Source organism: Amblyomma maculatum, chromosome 5 (assembly GCF_055883805.1).
Source record: "Amblyomma maculatum isolate TAMU_Amacu chromosome 5, ASM5588380v1, whole genome shotgun sequence".
Taxonomy (NCBI): Eukaryota; Metazoa; Arthropoda; class Arachnida; order Ixodida; family Ixodidae; genus Amblyomma; species Amblyomma maculatum.
The window spans coordinates 33722071-33745316 of record NC_139348.1 but is presented as its reverse complement, the minus strand read 5'-3'; the positions used below and the strand labels follow the sequence as shown (position 1 = coordinate 33745316).

The following is a 23246-nucleotide window of genomic DNA, read 5'->3' as shown; positions in this document are numbered from 1 at the left end:
GAACATTTATTTAGGATGAGGGTTGTAAGGTAAGACACGCGAGTGGGCCTGTACTCGGTGTGCGGTATTGAGCCCCATACTGAGCGTTTTTGAAGGCAGGTCAATCTCCTGCGGTACGAAATAATGTACGATTAACCCTGTTCCCACCATGTAGTACCCTCTATTCACTACTCCACTGAAGATGCGCTGGTGGTTAAGCATGTTGCGTGTGACGCTCAATATCCCTTGTCATCTTCATCAGTGCAACATTTATTACTAGCTTTGGCTAGAAGTCAAAACGAACAAAAAGCGCGTAACCTACCGCCTTCCTCCGCAGGTGATCCGCCTTCAGCCTGACCGCCTGCAGGATGACCGCCACCAGGCCCACCACGATCCGCAAGACGTCATTGACGTTGTGGTCGACAGGAAACCGACGGAGACAACCGAATAAGCAGTGTAGCGCCGAGGTGGACATGGGAATTCATTTGGAAATAATGGCACGATGGAATGAAATAAATAGCAACAATAAACACTGCCAACGCGTTGTTGTTTCGCTTCTTTTCATGAACTCGTTTTTTTTTTTTTTTCAGAGCATGGATGTGGTGGTGAAGGCGACTGCTTGGTGCGTTCCTAAACAGGTTAAACTGCCTATATTACTTTAACACAGCCATCTACGCTGGCGCAAATATGGCGGGGATCGACGGTGGACATGAATGGCAAGCTTACACACTTGTGTATTACAGATGCATGTAGTAAGGGCTCTCTTCGCTGTAAGCCATATTCATAATAAACATGCATATCTTTTATCTGGGCCATTAGGCATATGCAGAACGAGGGCTGCGTGTATTTAAAAGGTACAGCACATCTCGAGTTTTGGTTGTCCATCGACTCGACCTAAATCAAGCCCTGTCCCCTTTCAGGATGAAAGGTTAAAAACGAAAAATGAAAAACTAGTCACTCGTTTTCTTCCCAAATCTCACTGTATCTGTCGGACCCGCATTCTGTCGAGTTCATGCATAAGCGTTATTTTCAACAAGGTTGACGACTGGGCACGTTGGTAAGGGTTCATACTGCACCAGCCGAAAGACGAGACACAGCAAAGCCTTGTCCTGTCCTCCTCTTTGCTGTGTCTCGTATTTTGGCTGGTGCAGTATGAGCGTTATTTTATATGCCTTTCGACACGGTGGAAGGCAAAGTCCTTAAGAGCTGTCTTTTTGCTTGATCTTCTCGGCGTTGTAGTCGAGCAGATTAAAGATTAGCTTTTCCCATCCCGAAAAACTGCAAACAAAATTTAGTAAACACTTCAAAAGCCTGGGGCCAGGAATAAGTAGAACCAGCCATATTTCTCTACAAACAAAAACAAATTAAGGTCATCTGCCCTTATCTCTCTGAAAATCTGCAAACGAATTCTGAATTGATAACTAGCAATTACAAAAAGAAAATAATAATTTATGGGAAAAAAAGGGTATAGAAATGTAGACTTTGCAATATGCCACAAATAGGGAAAATAAGAATAGGTATGGGGGCCTAAGGAGCCCTGCATTGTATATGAGGTACACCGCAGTGGAAGGTTCCACAAATGGTTTGACAAGCGCCGTCCCTGTCCTCGTCTCATAAGTTGTTCTAGCATGGGTGTATTCCCACTGGTGAAGCTCTCAGTTCTTCTTGGGTTCTTAAACGGCCGGTTGTAGCTCTCAGCCCATGACAGCTCCTGCATTTGTCTCTGCTAAAATGATGCAGGCACCGCAGGCTAGATCAAGCGCAAGAATTGTATTGTCTATTTTGGTAGATAGCACCAGGACGTGCCTAAAGATCGAAGCTTCATCTTCGACAGTATGAGCATATCAGCTTGCCTTTGGCCCTCACTTAGTTTTTGGTGTCTTAGGTGCGAAGCATCTATGAAGCCGATCATGGCCTTTTCATGTGCTCATTGTACCCTTAATGTAACACAGTTTTATCGTGTTAGACCATGAATAAGCAGCGGAAGAAGAGGAGCGTGAAGTGAATGAAATAGTCGAAAGCCTCGATAATTAATTGCAGGAGGTCGTGTCGTAACTACATTTATTTATTTATTTATTTATTTATTTATTTATTTATTTATTTATTTATTTATTTATTTATTTATTTATTTATTTATTTATTTATTTATTTATTTATTTATTTATTTATTTATTTATTTATTTATTTATTTATTTATTTATTTATTTATTTATTTTGTAGGAGTGTGTTTATTCAGGCGGCCCAGATGGATCCAGCTGCTCAGGATGAACCTGCAGCAGTGCGTCAGGCTTAGGGAACACAAAGACAGCGACCAAATTTTTTCTTCTCGGGCGCACCAGCACGTGATGCATGCCAGTGGCGATAACGATGAAGATTGGCACACTACAGTTTCCTCCCGGGTAGAGAGCGGACCATCCTGGCGACTTAGGGGTCCGAAAGGACAGACGGATCGTAGTAGGGATTGAGTAGGTTCACATGAACGTTTTCGCGTGCACGGCGACGCAAGTCCACAGAGGGCGTAACGGGCGTAACGGGCTCAACTACATAGTTGACAGATGTTTGTTGAAGGACCCGGTAGGGATCGTGATACCGAGCAAGAAGCACCTTTGAAAGGTCAGGGGTTCTAGAAGGCACCCAGAGCTACACCAGAGAGTTCGGGAGATATGACGAAGCCTTGCCGGTGTCACGGTCGTGCTTTTGTTGTCGCTGGTTTTATGTCGTAAGGAAGCCGGTGAGCTGACGGCATTCTTCTGCGTACGTGACGGCGTCGGAGAGTGGCGTCGATTCGGAAACATCGAGGCGGTAGGGAAGAAGTGCGTCCTTAGTGCAGGGTGGCTCACGCCCATAAAGCAGAAAAGAGAGAATCCAGTGGTGGTTTGTGTCGCGGTGTTATTGCATAGGTAACGAAAGAGAGAGCCTCATCCCAATTGGAACGGTCAGCGTTCGCGCACATAGCCAGCATATCACTAACAGTACGGTTAAAACGTTCTGTCAGGCCATTTGTCTGAGGGGGGTAAGAGGTAGCTGTGCGTGGTATGATACGGCATTCCTTCAGGAGGGCCTCAAGAGCTTCAGGTAGGATAACGCGTCCGCGGTCGCTGAGCAATTCGCGATGGGCACCATGGCGAAGAACCAGGTTCCTCAAACCAAAGACAGTCACGTCCCGTGCGGAAGCAGATGGTAACGATGATGTCTCAGCGTATCCGGTCAGATGATCTGCTGCCACGATAATCCAGTGGTTGCCAGCGGAAGTGGTAGGAAGAGGACAATAGAGATCTATGCCGACGCGATCAAATGGACGGGTAGGACAGGGCAATGGCTGCAGCGAAGCAGGGCACTTGAGAGGAGCAAAAGCGCACAAAATGGCGGTCAAAGCGGTACATTTCATTCCAGTAAAAGCGCAGACGCAAGCGCGTGTAGGTTTTCAACCCTCCATCATGGGCACACTGGGGATCAGCATGGAAAGTAGTGCAAATATCGGCGCTGCACACTACAATTTATTTATTTTGAAAGGGTTTTTTACTGTGTTTTAACAAGGATAATAGCCCTCTCTAAGTTGCACGGCAAACCACACAAGAACACGGCCAGTCTAGACCTCCACAAGCGATCTCGAGCAGCGCAGCGGCACCTCGTCGTTCTTGTCCTCGTCTTCGTGATATGCTCGCCTAGTTCATCCTCGTCTTCGTAATATCCTCGCATAGTTAACTACAATTTCCCCCGGAGCGAAGAGGAGCCATCCTGGCGACCTATGTTGAGGACAAGAGGAGCGGATAGGAGTACGTTTTGAGGCGGCTCACGTGCACAGTTCCGTGGCCGCGATGACGCATGTCCGAAGAGGGAGTGAATGGCTCCGCGATGTAATTCACAAGGGAGGTTTGGCGGACAGTGCGGTAGGGGCAGTGGTACTCGGTTCGAAATTTTGATGACAACCCCGGTGGGGTGCCAGGAACCCAGAGTCAAACAAAGGATTTTGCAGGAAAAATGCGCGGCATCTGATCTTTGTCGTGGCGATGCTTTTGGCGGCCTTGAGATTCCGATGTAAAACTCCGGGCCAACTGGCGACATTCCTCCGCAGGTTTGGCAACGTCTGAATGGACAGTCCACTCGGAGGAGTCGGGACGATATGGTAAAATAGCGCCCATCGGGGACGACGCCTCACGCTCATAAAGGAGGAAGAAATGGCTAAATCCTGTGGTTGATTGCGTAGCAGTATTATATGCGTACGTCCCGAAAGGAAGAACAACGTCCCAGTTGGTCTGATGAGCGGCAACGTACATTGTGAGCATATCTCCAAGAGTACGATTGAAGCGCTCAGTCAGCCCGTTAGTTTGAGTGTGGTAGGCTGCTGTGGTCCGATGTATGATGCGACATTCGGCCAGTAGAGCTTCAACGACGTTGGAAAGGAAGACGCGTCCTCGGTCACTCAGCAGCTCTCGCGGCGCGCCGTGGCGAAGAACAAAATGATGTAGCAAGAACAGGGCAACTTCACGGGCAGTAGCGGTGGGTAAAGCCGCGGTTTCGGCATACCGGGTGAGGTGGTCGATGCCGACGATAATCCACCGGTTCCCAGAGACCGTGAAGGGAAGTGGCCATTAAAGGTCAATGCCGCGGTCAAAAGGGCGGGCCGGGCATGGAAGTGGTTGTAAGGGGCCAGGAGCGGACGTATTTGCGAATATAACCGTGCATGCCGCGCCAATAGAAGCGTTGAGAAATTTGAAACATCTTGACCGCACCAGGATGTTCACACTGAGGGTTGGCATGAAAAAAGGTGCAAATTTAATGTCGTAAATGGCGGGGAATGACGAGAAGCCACCGTGGTCCATCAGGCATATAATTGCGGCGGTACAGAAGGCCGTCTCGTAGGGCGAAGTGTGGTGCTTGACGGCGTAAAGTCCGAGAAGTCGCAGCATTGGGAGAAGTGGAAACGATATCGATAAGAGATGCGAACCACGGGTCTTTTCGCTGCTCTGCAGGCATGTCAGCGATGGTTAGAGATGAGAGGACGGGACCAGCCGCCGAGGAGCAAGCAGCATCGATAGATAGCGAAGAACGATACAGAGTGTCGGCATCCATGTGTTTACGGCCAAAGCGATATATAACGCGGATGTCAAATTCCTGAAGGCGGAAAGCCCATCGTGCGAGGCGGCCGGGCGGGTCTTTAAGAGAGGACAGCCAACATAACGCGTGGTGGTCCGTGACGACGTCAAACTGGCGACCGTACAGGTAGGGTCGGAATTTTGTTAGTGCCCACACAATGGCCAAACACTCCTTTTCCGTAACTGAGTAGTTGCATTCAGCTTTGGAGAGGACGCGACTCGTGTACGCGACGACGTATTCGTGAAAGCCATTTTTCCGTTGAGCCAAGACCGCTCCGAGGCCAACGCCACTCGCATCAGTATGGGCCTCGGTGGGTGCTGGGGGTCGTAGTGGCGAAGGATTGGTGGCGAAGTCAAAAGACGGCGCAATGCGGTGAACGCTTCATCGCACTCGATCGACCACGCAGTTAAGTCACTGTTTCCCCCGAGTAGCTTCGTCAGGGTGCAATCATAAAAGCGAAATTCCGCACGAAGCGCCGAAAATACTAGCATAGACCTATGAAGCTTCCAAGTCGCTTGAAAGAGACCGGCTTGGGAAACTCCTCCACTGCGCGCAGCTTGGCCGGATCAGGGTGAACACTTTCCTTAGAGACGATGTGCCCCAAAATGGTCACCTCCCGGGTACCGAAGCGACACTTTTTGAGATTCAGTTGTAGGCCGGCGTCAGTAAGACAAACCAAAACTTGCCGCAAGCGCTCTAGGTGCGTGGCGAAGTCGGTGGAAAAGACAACAATGTCGTCAAGGTAGCAGAGGCAGATGTGCCACATGAACTTCCGCCAGATATTATTCATCATCCTCTCGAATGTGGCGTGCGCGTTGCACAAACCGAAGGGCATTATTTAAATTCGTAGTGGCCATCCGGGGTCACAAATGCGGTCTTCTCTCTGTCACAGGCGGCCATTAGTACTTGCCAGTAACCGGAACGTAAATCAAGAAACGAGAAGTAATCGGCACCTTGGAGGCAATCAAGAGCGTCCTGTATACGCGGAAGGGGGTAATTGTTATTGTGGGTAATTTTGTTCAGGTGCCGAAAAAGCGAATTGAGCCATCTTTCCTTCTGACTAGCACCACTGGTGAAAACCAGGGGCTTTGAGACGGGCGGATTACGCCACTTTGTAGCATGTCCTCAACTTGGTCACTGATGACGCGACGCTCTGCCGCTGACACAGGATAGGGTCGCTGTCGAAAAGGCGAGTTAGAGCCTGTCTGAATGTGATGCGCAACTGTGGAAGTGCGGCCGAGAGGTGTGTGGGCGGCGTTGAAAGTGGAGCGGAACGTCTGTAAAAGGGTCACAAGCTGCGTGTGGTATATGGAAGGAAGAGCGTCATCTATGGCGGTTCGGAAGAAGTCGTCTGGCAATGGATCAGACGTCGGGTCGGACTGCAGGGCATCGATGTAGTTACTACGGTAGGTTACGGAGGCGTCCAGGTCGGATAAAAGGTGGGCTGGTTGAATAGAACCGGGAGATTCACCACGAAGAAGAGCAAGCGGGCGCGAAGACGGTTTGTAGATGAGTAGTTGGGTGAAGCCACCGTGAACATGGGAACAGCAGACGGCAGCGGTAGGTGCTTGCGGTGGATGAAGGATGCAGGTGCGTAAACAAAACATTACAGCTGACACGGCAGGACACGAAAGAGGCACAATGGCACCAGCCTCTGGTTGTACGTCGACGTCTTCAGCGATGTTGAGCTTTTGAGGACACACTGAACGGTTGTTGTCGGGCAGTGCGTCGCAGAGTGCAGAAAATTCCACTTCAGCTCGGGCGCATCGATCACGGCATTATTTTTGGACAAGAAATCCCATCCGAGAATCACGTCGTGGGAACAAGAAGACAAAACTACGAACTCGAAACTGTACAGAACACCTTCAATGACTACACGCGCTGTACATGCTGCTATAGGTGCGATCCTCTCTTCACTAGCAGTGCGGAGCGACAAACTGTGAAATGACGTCGTAACTTTTCGTAATCGTCGGCAGAGTCGCTCATGAATCACTGACACTGCAGCACCCGTATCGACCAGCGCATATACGGACATACTATCGATAGAGATCACTATAACGTTCGTGGGCAAAATATGAGGCCTTGAGCTTTTCGTAGAGCACGCAGTTCTTGCCTCAGGGACCGCGGAGCTTAGTTTCCCTCGTCAGCAGGTGGCGGTCGCCGGCGCACTGGTGACAGCGACCGGCGACGCGGAGAAGAACGATGGGTTGTATACGAACGCTGTTCTGTGGCGTACGCAGGCGGAGAGTGGGCAGAACGAAGCAGCGGTGGGGAGTTATCAGAAGACGCAGGCTCGGGAGGCGCGGCCATGCGACGACGACATCGACGGGCCACATGTCCGCGAAACCTCAGTAGTAGCAAATTGGGCGATTGTCCGAAGTACGCTAAGGGTTGTAATAGCGCGGAGCGGGAGGATGAAGCGAAGCTGTTTGAGGAAGCGGTGCAGGGCGTCGGACAGGCTGCATGGGTGGTGATGGCTCAGGCGGTGGCCGCGCAGCCCAAGCCGCGTAGGTCAAAGGGGCTGGAACAGCAGGTTGACTATACTGGAGTGGTGCTCCGACGTATGTCAAAGGAGCACCAGTAGGAGCTTCAGAAAGCGTGGGGAGTGCTTCTGCAACTTGTTCGCGGATGATTTGGTGCAATTTTGGCACTAAAGGAGTGGGAGCGTCACGACGTTGGCGAACGAGGGATAGCTGACGGACAACTTCTCTCTGCTTGTGGCAGCAAGGACGACTGGTCTGCGTCAGGGGTTAAAGGTGCAAGTGGCGCCGGGTGTGAGAGCGAAGAACGAGTTAGGTTACGGCGCTTGCGTAATTCGTCAAAGTTGTGGCGTGCGTTGATAACGTCGACGACGGTGGCTAGATTTCTAGCCAGAAGCATCTGGAATGTGTCGTCGTCAATTCATTGCATAATGTAATCAATCTTGGTGCTCTCTGACATTGAAGCGTCCACGTGCTTGCACAGGTCTACGACATTTTCAATATAGCTGGTAAAATTCTCACCAGGAATCTGTGCACGGCCGCGCAGGCGTTGCTCAGCGCGTAGCTTGCGCACTGCAGGCCTGTCGAAGATATCGGCAAAACTAGTCTTGAAAGTAGACCACGATGTGATATCGGCCTCGTGGTTGCGGAACCATAGGTTTGCAACGTCCGTTAGGTCGAATATGACGTTATTGATTTTTTGGTTGTCGTTCCCGTGGTTGTGAATACTGACCAGCTCATATGAGGCCAGCCAGTCTTCCACGCCATGGTCACCGGTTCCGCTGAAGATAGGAGGATCACGCTGGCGCAAAGCTCCAGTGCAGAACACGGGGGATGAGGGGCCGGTTGGACTAGGGGTGGTAGCGTCGGTCATTGCTGGTCTCGGGAGTGTGCGGCTGCGGAGCACCAGGGCGGCAAGAAATCCTCAGGGACACATAATGAGATTTTGCTGAACAAGGCGGACTTATTGTTGTCCGATGGTGAACTTATCACTGCCACATCGGAGCAACTAATTGAGACCTATGACCCCTTTCCCAAACATTTCACCCGAAAGAGCCGAGCACCAGGCCGGGGAAAGCTTGTACCCATTGAAAAGCCGGTGGGTACCCGGCGGCACCAGGGATCGAACCTGGTACCTCCCGAACACGAGGCGGATGCTCGAGTAATTTATTTATCTTACTCTCAAGCGCCGAATCATTATAGAGTGGTGTGGGGAAACATACAAGCGAAACATATATAGAACGCGGCAAGTGTACATAGTTAGCCTTTAAATAAATACAAACTTAAAGAACGAAGAAAATATTACACATATAAATCACAAAAGTAGCACGCAAACTAATAAAAGATGTGCTAAAGGAAATAAAACCCGATACAACGATAGCTAACCCGTGGCATTGCGTTAAAGAAGCCTCATACATACGTGCTAACGTGTGGATCGCTCAGTATCCTGGCATATATACATCTGTGCACACCCTACGATTCACGTCACAGATTTTGGCCATAGAGACCCAACAAATTTCACATATCCTTTGTGACAGGAGGAGGAGGAGCAAGACATCTTCATTTTATGCTATCAGGGGGGGGAGACCCTCAGTTCATGGTCCCCTGGGCCGAGGCTGCAGTTACTGCGCGGCGAGCCAACTACTGCTGGCGTTCCGGGCAGCGTGATTCCGTTCTCTCAACAGTATGGATGAATGGACGGAATATAGGAGCGTCCACTTTGAAACGGGGTGGTTCCAGTAGCTATCATGCTCATTTTTCTCCCTATATCCTAATTATTGATTTAGATTGGTATCTAAACCACCATTCTATTAATTTTTTTGTTTCTACATTACTAGCATTATGTCACTTCTCTGCTTTTAAGCCACCAATCTCCCAGTCGTTTTTTGCTAGTTTCCACCGCCGGTTTATTCACCCGGCCACTGGTATCTCTAAACCCCAGACCTTCAGGAACAGTTACTGCGCCTGCATCAACTTCCGGGTAGATACCATTACAGTCGAGTATAATATGGTCAATTGTGTCACTGCAGTTACCACATACAGCACATGCATCATCTTCATTGTTAAATTTCTTTTTGTAGCTGCGTGTTCTAAGGCACCCTGATCTAGCTTCAAAAAATAGGGCACTGCCTCTTGAGCTATCAAAGAAATCTTTCTTCCTGATCTGCATTTACCACTTTCGGTATAATTCCACACTCTGTTTCTTCTCCATCGAATTTATCCAATTTTTACCTTCTGTGTTTTTCACCTGTTGCTTAAAGGGCAGCTGCATCACTTTAAAAAAAAAAGAGTTCGGAATACAAATATATAGTTTACGACCCCCTGAACACGAATACGACGTTAAATTTAGTCATAAGTGACCGCAAACTACTTTTTAATCAGAAAAACGTGCACCAACGCCGTGGGGCGTTTTGAAAGTGGCGCTCTTGCTTCTGATTGGTCAAGCGCACCGTGACGTCAATGACGGCGTGCCATTCAGTGGTAGCAGCGGTCCAAGCGATTGTACATGCACGCACGTGCTTTTCTGTGGATGTATGCTGCTGAACATGCAACGATCAAGCTGCTCAGGGGAATATGATATTGAGCCGTACTTGTTCGAACCAGCGGCGGCTTCGAAACAAGGTGACACTAGCGGCAGCGGCGACATGACGAGCGAGGAGACAGCGCTAACCTTTTCCCGCGTGGGAAATTCATACTGGTACGTACCTCTGCGCTGCACTGCTGTATGCGCCTGTGATCCGCTCTCAATTGAACATATCTGCGTTACTCGTGCCCTAAATCTCCTGCCAGACTCGAACGAAGCAGTGTCACGTAAGTGCGCTTGATGTAACGATTGTAAACAAATGAACTCATCCAGACGAGCCGTCGCCCCAGTTTTGTTGCGTGAATTTAGTCATTTATATGCCACCAAATGCACCGTGAGGCGAAGGGCGAAGGGGGGTAGCAAATTTAATCGATAATTACGTCACTATTTCAAAAGCTAAAGCCAAAATATTTCGTATACTTAACATGCAAACCCTGCAGATTCGACCCTCTGAAGCGCATCAAATTCTAAAACCGGTGCAGCTTCCCTTTAATGCTCTTTATTTCTCCGTCCTTCTGACTAGCATACTTACTAGTTAGTTTCCTAGTTTGTTTCCTCCATTGTGAGTCAATGCTTTTTAAGTACAGGTATTTAAATACTTTAGCTGCCCATCTGTTACTGTCCAATTTCCTCAGGCGTTCCTCATATAATATTTTACTCTAAGCTTCCCGTACTTCGAAAGAAGCCCAGCCCATATCTCCCTGTACCGCCTCATTTGTGGTTTTGCCGTGGGCACCTAGTGCTAATCGCCCAACGGATCTCTGATTTATTTCTAATGTCGACTGTATCTCTGATTTTAGGCACAAAACCGCATTTCCGAAAGTACGTCCGGGCACTATAATTCCTTTTCAAATACCCCTCAAAACCTCATACCTGTTGTATTCCCACAATGCCCTATACTTCATTATCCCGGCATTCCTTTTGGCTTAAGTGATTGCTCATGCTTTCCAATGTATGCCAATCCTTCGTTTACCCATACCCCCCGATATTTGTATTCTGCTACTATGGGTATTTCATGGCCTTGTATTTCAAGGCCCTGAACAGTTGAGCCGTTGAAAATCATCAGACCAAACTTACGTGCGCTAAAACTGAAGCCTAGAGCGTCCCCTTCGTCTTCGCAGAACTTAACTAGAGTTTCCAATTCTTCCAGACTCTCAGCTAGCAGCACAATATCGTCTGCATACATCAAACCGGAGACACGCTGCTCTACAGCCTTTCCATCTAATCTATATGACAGGTTAAAACCTAGGTTACTGTCTTGTATCCTCCGTTCCAGGTTTATCATATAAAGCATGAACAGCAGCGGTGATAGAGGACAGCCTTCTCTTAATCTCTTAATCCTTTGCGTACTTTGACATCTTCCGTACTTCTTATCCCTTTCCATGTAATTTCTACTTTGTTATCCCGGTATATTTCCTGTAGGAACTCTATTATCTCATAACCGATACATTCTTCTTTTAATATGTTCCACAGGAGTTCCCTGTTTACGTCGTCGTACGCCCCGTGTATGTCCAGGAAGGCCAAATACAAAGGTCTATTTTCCACTCTAGATATTTCGATGCATTGTGTAAGCACGAACAGGCTATCGTCTAAGCGCCTACCATTTCTAAAGCCTTTCTGAAGTTCTCCGAGTATCTTGTTACTTTCTACTCATGATTGCACCTTTAATTTCACCGCCTGCATGGCCAACCTGTACATAACAGATGTCATGGTAATCGGCCTGTATGATTTAATGTGCATCCTTTCTCCTTTCCCTTTATAAATCAAATTCATTTTACTCTGCCGCCAGCTGTCCGGAATTTGTTTAATCGTTATGACTGCTTCCAGAGCTTTTCGCAATGTTTCCTTACTTTTTGGACCGAGTTCATTAATCAGCTTGACCGGAATTCCATCTATTCCTGTAAATGTGTTTTAGGAATATCGTTTTCTGCCTTTTTCCAGTTTAGATTGGTCAGTTCTAAGCTGCTTTGTACCCTGCTACCTTGTGTTGCTTCCTGATTTGCGGAGATTACCCTATCGTCGTTCTTAAATGACTCGGCTATAACTGATGTAATGTAGTTCACTGCGTTGTCTCCCTTTAAACAATTTCCCTCGTTATCTTGAATCCGATCTTGCTTTCTTTGATTCTTTTTCCCTAGCCAGCTTATATGGTTCCAGAGTTTTCTTGCTCCGCCTCTAGAGGCATCGTGTATGTCAGCCATCCAGCGATCAGTGGACTGTTTTATTTTACTTTGGACAAGGGCCTGTACCTCAAGTTCCTTTTGTCGATATGATTCCCATTTTTGGTCGATTTCCTCCTGAGATACCTGTGCTTTCACCAGGGTCCTCTGAGCAGCGTCCCCTGGTCACAAATATCGGAATTATTCTCAAAAGGAATAAGAGCACATTTGAAGCCTGCCATCATCATCATTATCAAAACTTTTTATTTCCACCGATTTGAAACTCATTTTTGGACCTCCTGGCACGCAGGCCTAAGGGAGTCTCTCAGGAGCCTCGACAATTAATGTCTGGTGAAGATACATTACCCGTCGCTTCTGTGACGCAATAGAATATTACTACTTATTCCAGCATTCAAAACATCTGGTCGAATACTGTGAGTGCAATCTTTTCCTGTTTACTTTTCACAGCATTCAAATCAATTACTAACATCTTTCCCCGTGTTGCTTCCCCTTTCGGTGGCATTATGTTATGTTTTTTTTTTATTTTTGATAGCCTCAAAACCAGACGTGAACAGAGCCAGAAGGTTAAGGTATGGCAATGGTTACCTTATGAAATTACCTTCAACGTAATCATTCCCTGCCTCCAGTGAGCGTATGTTACCTTTACGTTTCGTGCAGAGACACCTATCAGCAACAACCACCGTTTAGTCGCTGAGAGACAACCAATGAGGAGAAAGATATGCGGGACCCTATTGTTGAGAGAACGTAATTACGCCTCCTGGCAGGGGTCCCGCAGGACGGCCTCCCATTCTTCTATGCAGGGTTAAGGTAGTGGACAGAGAGAAGTAACCTGGCACGCCCAAACCATGTGGTAGAGCGGTACCCGCTCACCGCAATTAGGGTAGTCAGGGAATAAAGGGAGGGATAACATGAACTGCCCGGCCAGTTGGTTGTGATCCATTTGTATCAGCAGCGCCTTCAATGTTGTGGTTCTCTTTTAATTTGGTGGCACATACCCACACAGGGGGATCGGCCAAGAACTGGGGAGCAGAGATACTAGATTTTGAGATGGATAATTACACTGCAGAAAAAAAGAAATGATTGTTAGGGAATAGAGAAGGAAAGTAAAATATGAAAAGCAAAACAAAAAATGATAATTAATAACGCACGCAGTAGGAGAACCCTGAGATTTGTATTTACAGATTAAAACATTCAAAGCACACTAGCAAGGCAGACATTTTGATTGTATTCCCCGCAGGAGAAACAGGCGGGAGTAAGCGCCAAACCAGACCTGTGCATTTAGAAATTGAGTGGCGGAATACAGCAGGACAGCCTGATTGGAGAGACTTCAGCCTGCCTTGATTGACATGGTTTCCTGCTCTAGGAATATGTACTTGAGATGCAGGTAGTCATCCGATGTTAAAATAGATCCAGTCTGCGTACTTAATAAGGAGCGCCTACGAAATCGCGCTGCTGTTATGTACGCTGTTTCCGGGAGGATTAAGAAATTTTCGCCTTCTCTTTCTCTCGCCTTGTCTTTCTTGTCCTAATCGTGTCTGCTGCTGATACAAACAAAAGGAGGGGTACCAGAGGGTTAGGAGAGATACTAAAAGAAAGGTGACAGAGACAGCCGATTCATTTTTTTTTTCTTCTTAAAAAGGGGGGGAGGGTTAACTGGTGGGCGGGCTAGGACATCGGGTTATTCAAAATGGTCATGGCATTATGGCACGGCATTCCAACAACTTCGTTTTCACGCACGGGAAAGGAATTTTTGTTTACAAGCAAAGAAGAAGAAGGAGCACATAAGAGATGTTCGACCTGCCGCACACCGTCCCGACGATGGAAGTCTTTCTGATGGTGCTGGTCAGTTTGGTACAGTAACCACCTCCGCTCTGCTTGTTGTCTGGTTGCGGTTCTTTGTAATGAGCTCGCGATCCAGCAAAACCGCTTCTCTGGCTTTCCTTTAAAGGCATTACCTGCAGAAGACCCACCCGCCAGCTGCCTTCTTAATGTTTCACCGCTAACTTCAGGGGCTGCGTCCACTGTCTCTCGCCGAATAGCGTAACCTTCACACTAGGAACTTTTATTTCCCTGCTGTTAAACAGCCTTGAGTCTCTTTTGTGTCAAGTATCAGTAATGGTTACCAGTGATGACTTGCGTTTCACTATACCGCGTCTATTCTTGCTCCGAGATTTAGGACAGTGCCACATTACTCCCTTCGGATAGTACATTTGAAATAGAGAAAGTTAGAAGAACTAGTTTATTTGGTTTACTATCACTGACGTGAAATATTAGCTTCCCCTGTAACATTCAAACCATTTCAACTAAACTGCATTCGAGAAGGATGCACAAGTCACGTCAAAATGCATATATGTACATACCAAACATCGCATCAGGAATGTATTTACGCTATCAGCGGGCTGTCTTAGGACCTTGTACAATGCCGCGTCAATATGGCACCGGAATGCTCCTGCCACGCAGCTCACATGACTGTCGCGTTTGTTGTTGTGACGGCGAAGTAGAGATGTACAGATGTGAGCAGACTTGTTTAGAGCACGTCGATGGGGCGCTGCTGCTGCTGATGATGATATAGTGGCTATGTCCTTTGTAACGAGTGGAAATTTGGATGGGGCAGCAGAGCAAGACAGCTTCATCTAACTTAGGGCGCCGGGTCCAAGACAGGGTGTCAACAGTGCATCCAAAATATACGAGTGGTTTGCTCACTAGTGCTGCTACCGCTGCCTACTTCATGCGTGAAATTGCCGCCGTGTTACCACGTGGCCTCTCATGTCGCACCTGTCACCCTGTATCCCCGTTTACGCGCGTGACACGAAGCGGCTGAGCAACGCAAGTTATCGTGCTTCGCTTTGAGCTGTCGAAAATTGAGAGGGTTGCAGCTAGGAGCCAGCAGTATCGGCTCCGAACCGCTCCTTACCTGTCACGTTCTATCAGATTTTGTTGAAGGCGAGACTTTCACTCTTGCTAGTCATGTTTATCATAGTGCGTCCTTCATTTTCCAAAGCGTCCAGCAGATTTTCACAAGTTCGAAAACTGCCTACACAGCCCTCTAAGGTTTGCGTTGTTGTTTTGAGCGATCAGTGACATCCCCTCTAATCGCCAAGCATGATCGATTTATTTTTTGCTCGAATAGCAATGACGTGTAAAGCCTCGTGATGTCGCGCGCTCTCTCGTAAATGAAGCGAAGTTCGCAGGCCTTCACTTGTTCGAAATGCACATCAATCACATCAGAGCGCTGACTCGACACAGACAAACTACGTGGCCACAACGTGCGGTGCGCATTCCAACACGCGCGGCCACCAGCCGTGCGACGATAGTGCGGTGCGGGTCGCATTGATTTAGGCAAGCTTTCAACGCCACGACAGTTCAACGTAGTACATAGATTTTGCGACGAGTGGCGCAAGCACGCAATATGCACAGGAAACGAGCAGGACAGCCCTGCATTGTGGTCGCGATCAAAACGAAGAGGTGGCCTGCTGGTTGATCCTTCACGCGCATACCAAGTCGCCAGGGGGGGGGGGGGGGGGGGCATCACACTTACTCCCAAACTGGTTATATAGATTTCTCACCAAATATTACAAAGCGCTCACACTTCGCTAGGTGCCTTTTTTCGGTGCTTCAAAACTGATTAATTGGTGGTTATTTAAACATTTCATTGGTGTTCAACGCAATAACGACGGTCCGCAGTACACATTTAACTATCTGTACTATATTTTCACGGTGAAAGAGAAAGCAATATGTTTTTTAAGTTCAAAGGTACCGACCCTCAAAAACTATCAGTTTGAGAGAATTCGGGCACTTTGTTCGCGACTCGCAGCGCATGAAGACATTCCTATTGTCCTGATCATTCGTCTTAAAGACGTACCGCTGTCACTGCGTGTGCCTTTCCTTATAGTTGCACCCTCAGGAGAAAAAATCAATCGGAGACACATAAGCTCCGTGTTTAATGATGCGACAAGGTTAATGGCTAAGTTTACCGGCTCCTCACGCGCATCCTCATTCACGTGCATGCCCTTTAATGCACGCTTAATCAATAATATTTCAAATCTTGCCTGTTATCACACGCACACTCGTTGGCGTACAGTTGCAAGCTACCACACATGAAACACCAACCGACATAAATATCTACAGAGCCCGCATCAGCCAAGCCGTACGAATGTGCCAGCGTGGTCTAAGGGCACAGTTTCTAACTGATTAGGGATGCACGTGCCCTGGAAGGCTCTATTCCGATCTCACTGCCCCAGCTAAAAGACGAAGCCCCCGTTGGCAGCGCCGGCCAAATCGGTCATTTCACGTGGTGCCATGATGTCACATAACACGACGACCAAACAGTGAACGGTCGTGTCACCTGACATGCATGCTCACAAAGCCGGTGCCGAGGACGCCAGCAACTCAGACGCCCAATTTTTTCCCATGAACAGGCCCTTGCGGAGACATTGCTGAGCCCGCACGCTAAAAAATGTCTAGAGACATGTGCCTGCAAGTCAATTTCGCCCCTTCCCATTCACACTTCCTATGCATTCATTCGTGTGCTGCAAGTGTACAGCCGCCCTGATTTTTAATATTATAGCTCGAGCATCCACCAAACTGCTGGTCAGCGCCTTATAACGGTGATAAGCGTGCAACACGGCGAGAGTTCGCGCACGCGCGAATGGAGTGTCTTCTGCTACGCTATTCCGATAACTAAGACACATGCTATGGCACAATATCTGTTCGCAAGAACCCAAAGGGCCGTAGAGCACATGCGCATGAAATGCGACACTTAAATGTGACTTTCCTCTTTTTTTTCCTGGGAGGCCACGCTGGCGAAGGAGAGTTAAGATAAGGAAAAAAAGTAAAAGAAAGGAAATACGGCAGCAAGGGGGAAAGCATTGCTTGGAATACGAAACTTCTGATTTGAGCAGCCATTAATTACGTGCGAACAAGACAAAAGAGGCGCCAAGCAAAACACGTGTGCCCTAGTGCCCGCCGCTTTCGTTTTTTTTTTTTTTTCTTCGCTTTTTGTGAACAGTAACTGCCGCAGGGAGTGTGTCTTCGGCGATCCGAATAGCGTAGCAGACGACGCTCCACATTCGTGCGCAAACTCTCGCCTTATTGCAGGCTTATCATCGTTATAAGACGCTGACCAGCTTTTTGGTCGACGCTCGTGCTATATTATTAAAACATCAGGGTGGCAGTACCTACGTACCCGTGTTGCAAGTTATAAGACGAGAACAGTTCTCTTAGGAAAACAAAACAGCGCGCTCTTGACACACAGACATTTCTGCGTACTAACAGCCCTTAATGGCGGAAAGACCTGCGAGCTTTTTCAAGTTTTCAAGAGAAACAACACTGGTATGACGATATACTCCAATAGCGCGTAGAAGAAAAGAAATTCTGTTGAGCATTACTGGCTGTAGAGCATATTAGTCGCAAGCAGTAAAAAAAATAGGCTAAGCCTGCAAGTGGAAATGCACTCAGCCATTTAGCCGACTGCACAAACGCGTGGTACAAAAAGAAGACGGATTTCTTAAGCGTTATAAACACAAAAACGCCGGAATGTCCGGCTGTCTGCAGTGAGCCCAGATTGCGCGAACTGTCTGCAGTCGTTATCTCCTGGTAGCTATAGAAGCATTGACTGCTCCAGAACGTCAACCAAGCAAAAAGGAAGAATTACAGTGCATTGGTACACAGTGTAAGCGGAGAAACCATGGAATTCCGCAATAACGGCTTCCAAATAGTGCGATTTCTCGCCAGCACACGCCACAGCTGCGGCGAATGACGCAAGAGTGGTCGGCTAGCTTTTGATCTATGACAGCCGCCTACACGCCACGCCGCACTCTCTAAAACTTCCTCCCCACGTGTGGAATGTTGCCGCGCATTTCTTTTACCCCAGTACAAAAGTCGTAAATCCAAACCTGGTAGCGTTCTTTTTTTTGTCTCCTTAGGGAAACCTGTTACTGCTGTGCGCATTAACTAGGCTATGGCACGTAGTCGCAAATTTCGTATTTTCTCGCTGGTTACGCTCTGGCAAAACAAGAATAAAAACGGCGCGGTTGCATGATGATTTTCTCGATGTGATTAAGGATTCCTGATATGCCTATATTTGGGGAGCGGATTGGTTTCATATATCAGTGCGTGTCGTCGCATGGGGCATTTTCAACCACGTTAGGCGCAATTGATCACTGGGGCGTGAATCGTAATCCGCCTGTTTCCTATGTAACATGGTGCTTGAAATATCTAAGGATGTAATCCAGTAACGACAACTGAATGGACAAGAAAACGGCGAAAATGTAGTTTAAAAAAACGTCAGTGAAGGTCGCAACATGTTGACATTAAATTGTCTTACAAACAAACAACTGTTACTGCATCAATTAAGCTACTAAGTTGTAATGTTGTTGTTGTTGTTTTTTTTACATATAAGCGTGAAACTGTGGAAGTAAGTGTACAGACTTTACTCCCTTGGTCCGCTTCCAACTGAGCAGTGCAGTTATCCGCACGGGGGCTAATACGCTGCGGAATGCAGTATGCAACTTACGCGGCCCGCCGATCAGGGGTATGCTGAGGCACAATTAGCTAAGGCCCCTAGCAGGGAAAGTCCGGAAAGAGACACACGAGCTGAGCGCCTTTTCGAGGTTTGTATGGACGCGCTCAGGGGAAGCCTTAGAGAGCTCAGTGACCTGTTGCATTTGCTGCTTGTGGCCTTCATAGGAAACCGAAAACAGACGGCCGAATGGTTCGGACTGAGAAATACAACTTTTCCAGCCGCGTAAGCAAACAGCCAAAATTAACACTCAATACGCAAGTGGAAATAACCTCACTTACCCTCTGAGTGTTTTGCATTAATTACGTTTGTGTCATGTCTTCTATGGCAGAGAACACCATTATGCCTAGCATGCGTCTTCGTCCGATTAAAGATGCCGAACACGCGTACCTCGTCGGCCTGCCACTCTTGAGTTTTGTGTGACCATTAACGTTGCAGCGCCTTGAAGATGTATATGGCGAGTTAATAAACTCAATTTGAATCTATTACTGCTTTTCTAGCATCGATTGCTCAAAAATGCTACTTTCCTCCTTGACCAAAGACCCGTCTGATTTTACTAATGTGATTTTTACATTTGCTTGCGGTGCTAATTACTACTCTGGCATTACCTCAGGGAGAAGCCGGTCGCCTTAGTGAATGGTAAACACATGCACCCTTGTGCCGTGGTAAAAACCTCGCATTTCTAGCCGCTATATTTTTTTTTCCTTATGATCCACTGCTCGGCAGGGCATTCCCTGCTTACGTCAGTGGTTTGATTTTAGACTCTTCTTCATTATTATTTTGCAGACAATGGCATATTTGCTCTTCAGGAACCTGCGCGCAACTATTTCTACATTGACCTCTTCGCAACTCCTTTACCTTACGTATACATACCCTTCCAGTATATTTTCCTTACTTTTAGTGAGGAGAGCCACAGACAAGCTCCTGCAGCCGACCCCTTCTTCGTCTGCTCACGTTAAATCTATCCTTTAGTGTCGGACCAAAAGATATATTCATTACATCAAGTCGCCTCTCAAGGCAAGGCCCTCACTAGACAGTGCGCGTGTGCAGGTGTGCCTAGCCTGCTTGACGACCATCTCCGCAGCCGTGCTGCTCCAGCCGCTGGCCAGCATCGGCGTTGGAAGACGCGGCTCGGACGTCGAATATGCGTTCGCCTCTTTCAGGATGGCTCCGCTGCGATTCAGGTGAGCTTTGAGAGCGCCGCTCTCCCTACTTTTACGTCATCTGCTGCCGAAGACGTGTGGGGAGACGGCCTCACTCTCACGAAGGCACGTTGGTGTCACGTAACCATCATTAGCGAAGTTATAACTGGTCATAGAGTCATGGCTGACTGTTGTGACTCGCTTAACGCGTTAGTGAGTCGTGTAACCGGGCCATCAGCAGGGACGTGACCCATCAGCTGTCCAATAGATCGTGTAACACAAAAACCCATTTACACTTCATGTGCTAATATCGGGATGTCGTTACGTGTATGCCTCTTCAGTTCTCATTTTCTTCATCAGCCGGATAAGTTATATATTTATTATTTTAAATTATTTATTTATTTTACCCTAAGGGCTTACAGAAGCATTGCTGAGGGAAAAGGCTGAAGTATAAACGGTACAGTGGAAATGAGCTGACTAAAGGAAAATGGGGGCGAGAACAAAAAAAAAGCAGCACTTATTTAAAACACATGTGTACTTTGCAAAATACTGGGTAAATTGGCTGGAACAGGTCATTACATTTAAGGTCACTTGCTCGTGTACCAATGTGTCTAATAAGGAAGTGAGTTCATACACAAAAAATGCACAGAAAATGCGAGCAATAATAGTTTCAAAGTAGGTTAGTAAGTGAAATGCGAATTCGGTGGCTCTCGGTGATAGCGACCAGGTCAGCGGCTCCAGTCATGGCATGTTCTTGGCAGAAATTAGTGTCCATACGTCATTATATTTTGGCGAGGTATGGCAAGTTCACTGCAATATCCACTGCAGTGCGAAGTCCTCACCCATATTACTCCAAATAACCTGGTCCTATTGGTGAGGATTAAAACCAGCGGAAAAACGCAGACAAAGAGAGAGGCACACAACACAACACAGCGTTGTGTTGTGTGCTTCTCTCTTTGTCTGCGTCTTTCCGCTGGTTTTAATCCTCACCATTTTGTACCGACTGGCCCAACTCTCCACTCTACTAACCTGTGGTCCTGTGCTAGCTGCATCCACTTCACAAGAATGCTGAATTGGGCGGGTTGGTGCGTTTGCATTTTGGGAAACGTAGCTCAAAGAAGGCAAGCACAAAATAAGGGATAAATATATGCGCTCGTGTGTGTATCCCTTATTTTGTCCTTGTCTTCTTTGCGCTACGTTTCCCAAAACTGCATCCATTTGACCCTGTGGACGTGTTAACTTCATCCGCCCACCTAACTTTCTGCCATACCCTGCTACGCTTTCCTTCCCTTGGAATCCAAGTTGTTACCCTCGGCGACCATCGGTTATCCTCTCTTCCTAAACATGCTCTGTCCATGTCCATTTCTTCTTGATTTCTACTAGAATGTCATTAACTCGAGGTATTTTTCTAACCCACGCTGCACGTTTCTTATCTCTTAACATTACATCTTCAATTTTTCTTCACTAGCTCTCTGCGTTGTCCTCAACTTAAGTAGAACCTTTTCGTTAGCCTCCACGTTTCAGCCCCATAGGTGAGAACAGGTAAGATGCAATTCTGTTGTATTCTTTCCCCTTGAGCGATACTGGTAAGCTGCTAGTGATAATCTAGGAGTAATTGCCAAATCCGCTCCACTCTAATCTTGTTCTCTTGGTTGTTTTCCTTTCTTGGTCAGGATCTACAGTTACTACCTGTCCTAAATATAAATATTCGCCTACCACATACACTGATTCACTACCTATTGTAAACTGCTGCTTCTTCACTAGGCTGTTGAGCATTACCTCAGTCTTCTGCGTATTAATTTTAGGCCTGTGTTTCCACTTTTTCTGTCTAGGGCATCAAACAGTATTAGCAATGCATCCCTTGAGGTCCTTAGCGAATGCCTTCAGCGAATGGCAGATTAGTGATATATTCTGCTCCCTTTTTAAGCCCCTGAATACTTTCTCTAAGCAAGCTGTGGATAGTACTGAGGAGTGTCCCCTTGCCTAACATCTTTCCTTATGGGAATTTTATTCCATTCCGTAGGTAGAGCTATGGTTGATCTGCGGCCACTAAGATATATTCTAGTACTTTCACATACCATTAATACACACCCTGATTTCGCAGTGCCTTCATGACTGCGGAGGTTTCGGCTTAGTATTTTTTTTTGCCATCAATGATTATATTGCGAGCATTTTTCTATCGCCTGGTTGATGGCATGGATATGATTAATAGTAGAGTATCCTTTCCGAAGGGTACTCTACTATTAATCATATCTACTATTAATCTACTATTAATCATATCATATCATATCAAATGCGAAAGCATTTCACTGCGTAGATCACAGCAGATTGTGGCAAGCTCTCCAAGAGATGGGAGTTCCAATTCACCTCATCTGTCTCTTCAGGAACCTGTATGAAGGGCAAGAGGCCACAGTCAGAACTGGGCATGGTCTTACTGATTGGTTTCCGATTGAGAAAAGAGTGAGGCAAAGCTGCATACTGTCGCCCTGCCTATTTAACCTATATGCACAGTGCATCATGAGGAAGGCCGGTCTGGACAAGTCTTCAGCTGGAGTGAAGAGTGCTGGAAAACGTATCAACAACCTTAGATATGCGGATGATACCACTTTAATGGCAGAAAGTGAAGTGGAACTCAAGAGACTTCTGATGCGCGTACAAGAAGAGAGTGAGAAGTTTGGGCTTAAACTGAACATTAAAAAGACAAAGATCATGGCGTCTTGCCCTATCAAGTCCTGGAGCATCAATGGACAAGAAGTGGAAGCTGTGACAGATTTTCTGTTCTTGGACTCCAAGATTACCTCGGAAGGAGACTGCAGCCATGAAATTAGGAGACGCCTGCTTCTGGGAAAGAGAGCAATGGTTAGCCTTGACCGCCTAGTAAAGATCAGAGACATTAGTCTGCCAACCAAGATCCGTATAACTCATGCAATGGTCTTTCCAGTTGTGATGTATGGATGCGAAGTTAGACTGTGAAAAAGGCTAACCGCCGAAGAATTGACGCGTTTGAATTGTGGTGCTGGCGAAGACTCTTGAGAGTTCCTTGGACTGCCAGAAGATCAAATCAGTCGATATTGTCGACCATAAACCATGACTACTCATTGGAGGGTCAAATTCTAAAGTTAAAGCTCAGCTACTTTGGTCATCTGATGAGAAGAGAGGAGTCGCTGGAGAAAGATTTGATGTTGCGAAAGGTTGAGGGTCGCCGGAGAAGGAGTAGGCAGCGAACGCGATGGTTAGATGGCATCCTCGAGGCACTGCAGATTA

The 23246-nt window shown here is 47.2% G+C and overlaps 1 protein-coding gene across 1 annotated transcript in view; it reads left to right on the top strand.

The window, feature by feature from the left end:
* LOC146187991 (uncharacterized) overlaps positions 1-494 on the top strand; it is a 55710-nt gene extending 55216 nt beyond the window's left edge. The window contains exon 4 of the mRNA XM_084604971.1: positions 317-494. Within this exon, the coding sequence (XP_084461097.1) occupies positions 317-430 (114 nt within the window). The 3' untranslated portion in view covers positions 431-494. The remainder of the gene's footprint in view (positions 1-316) is intronic.
* The last annotated feature ends 22752 nt before the right edge of the window (positions 495-23246 follow it).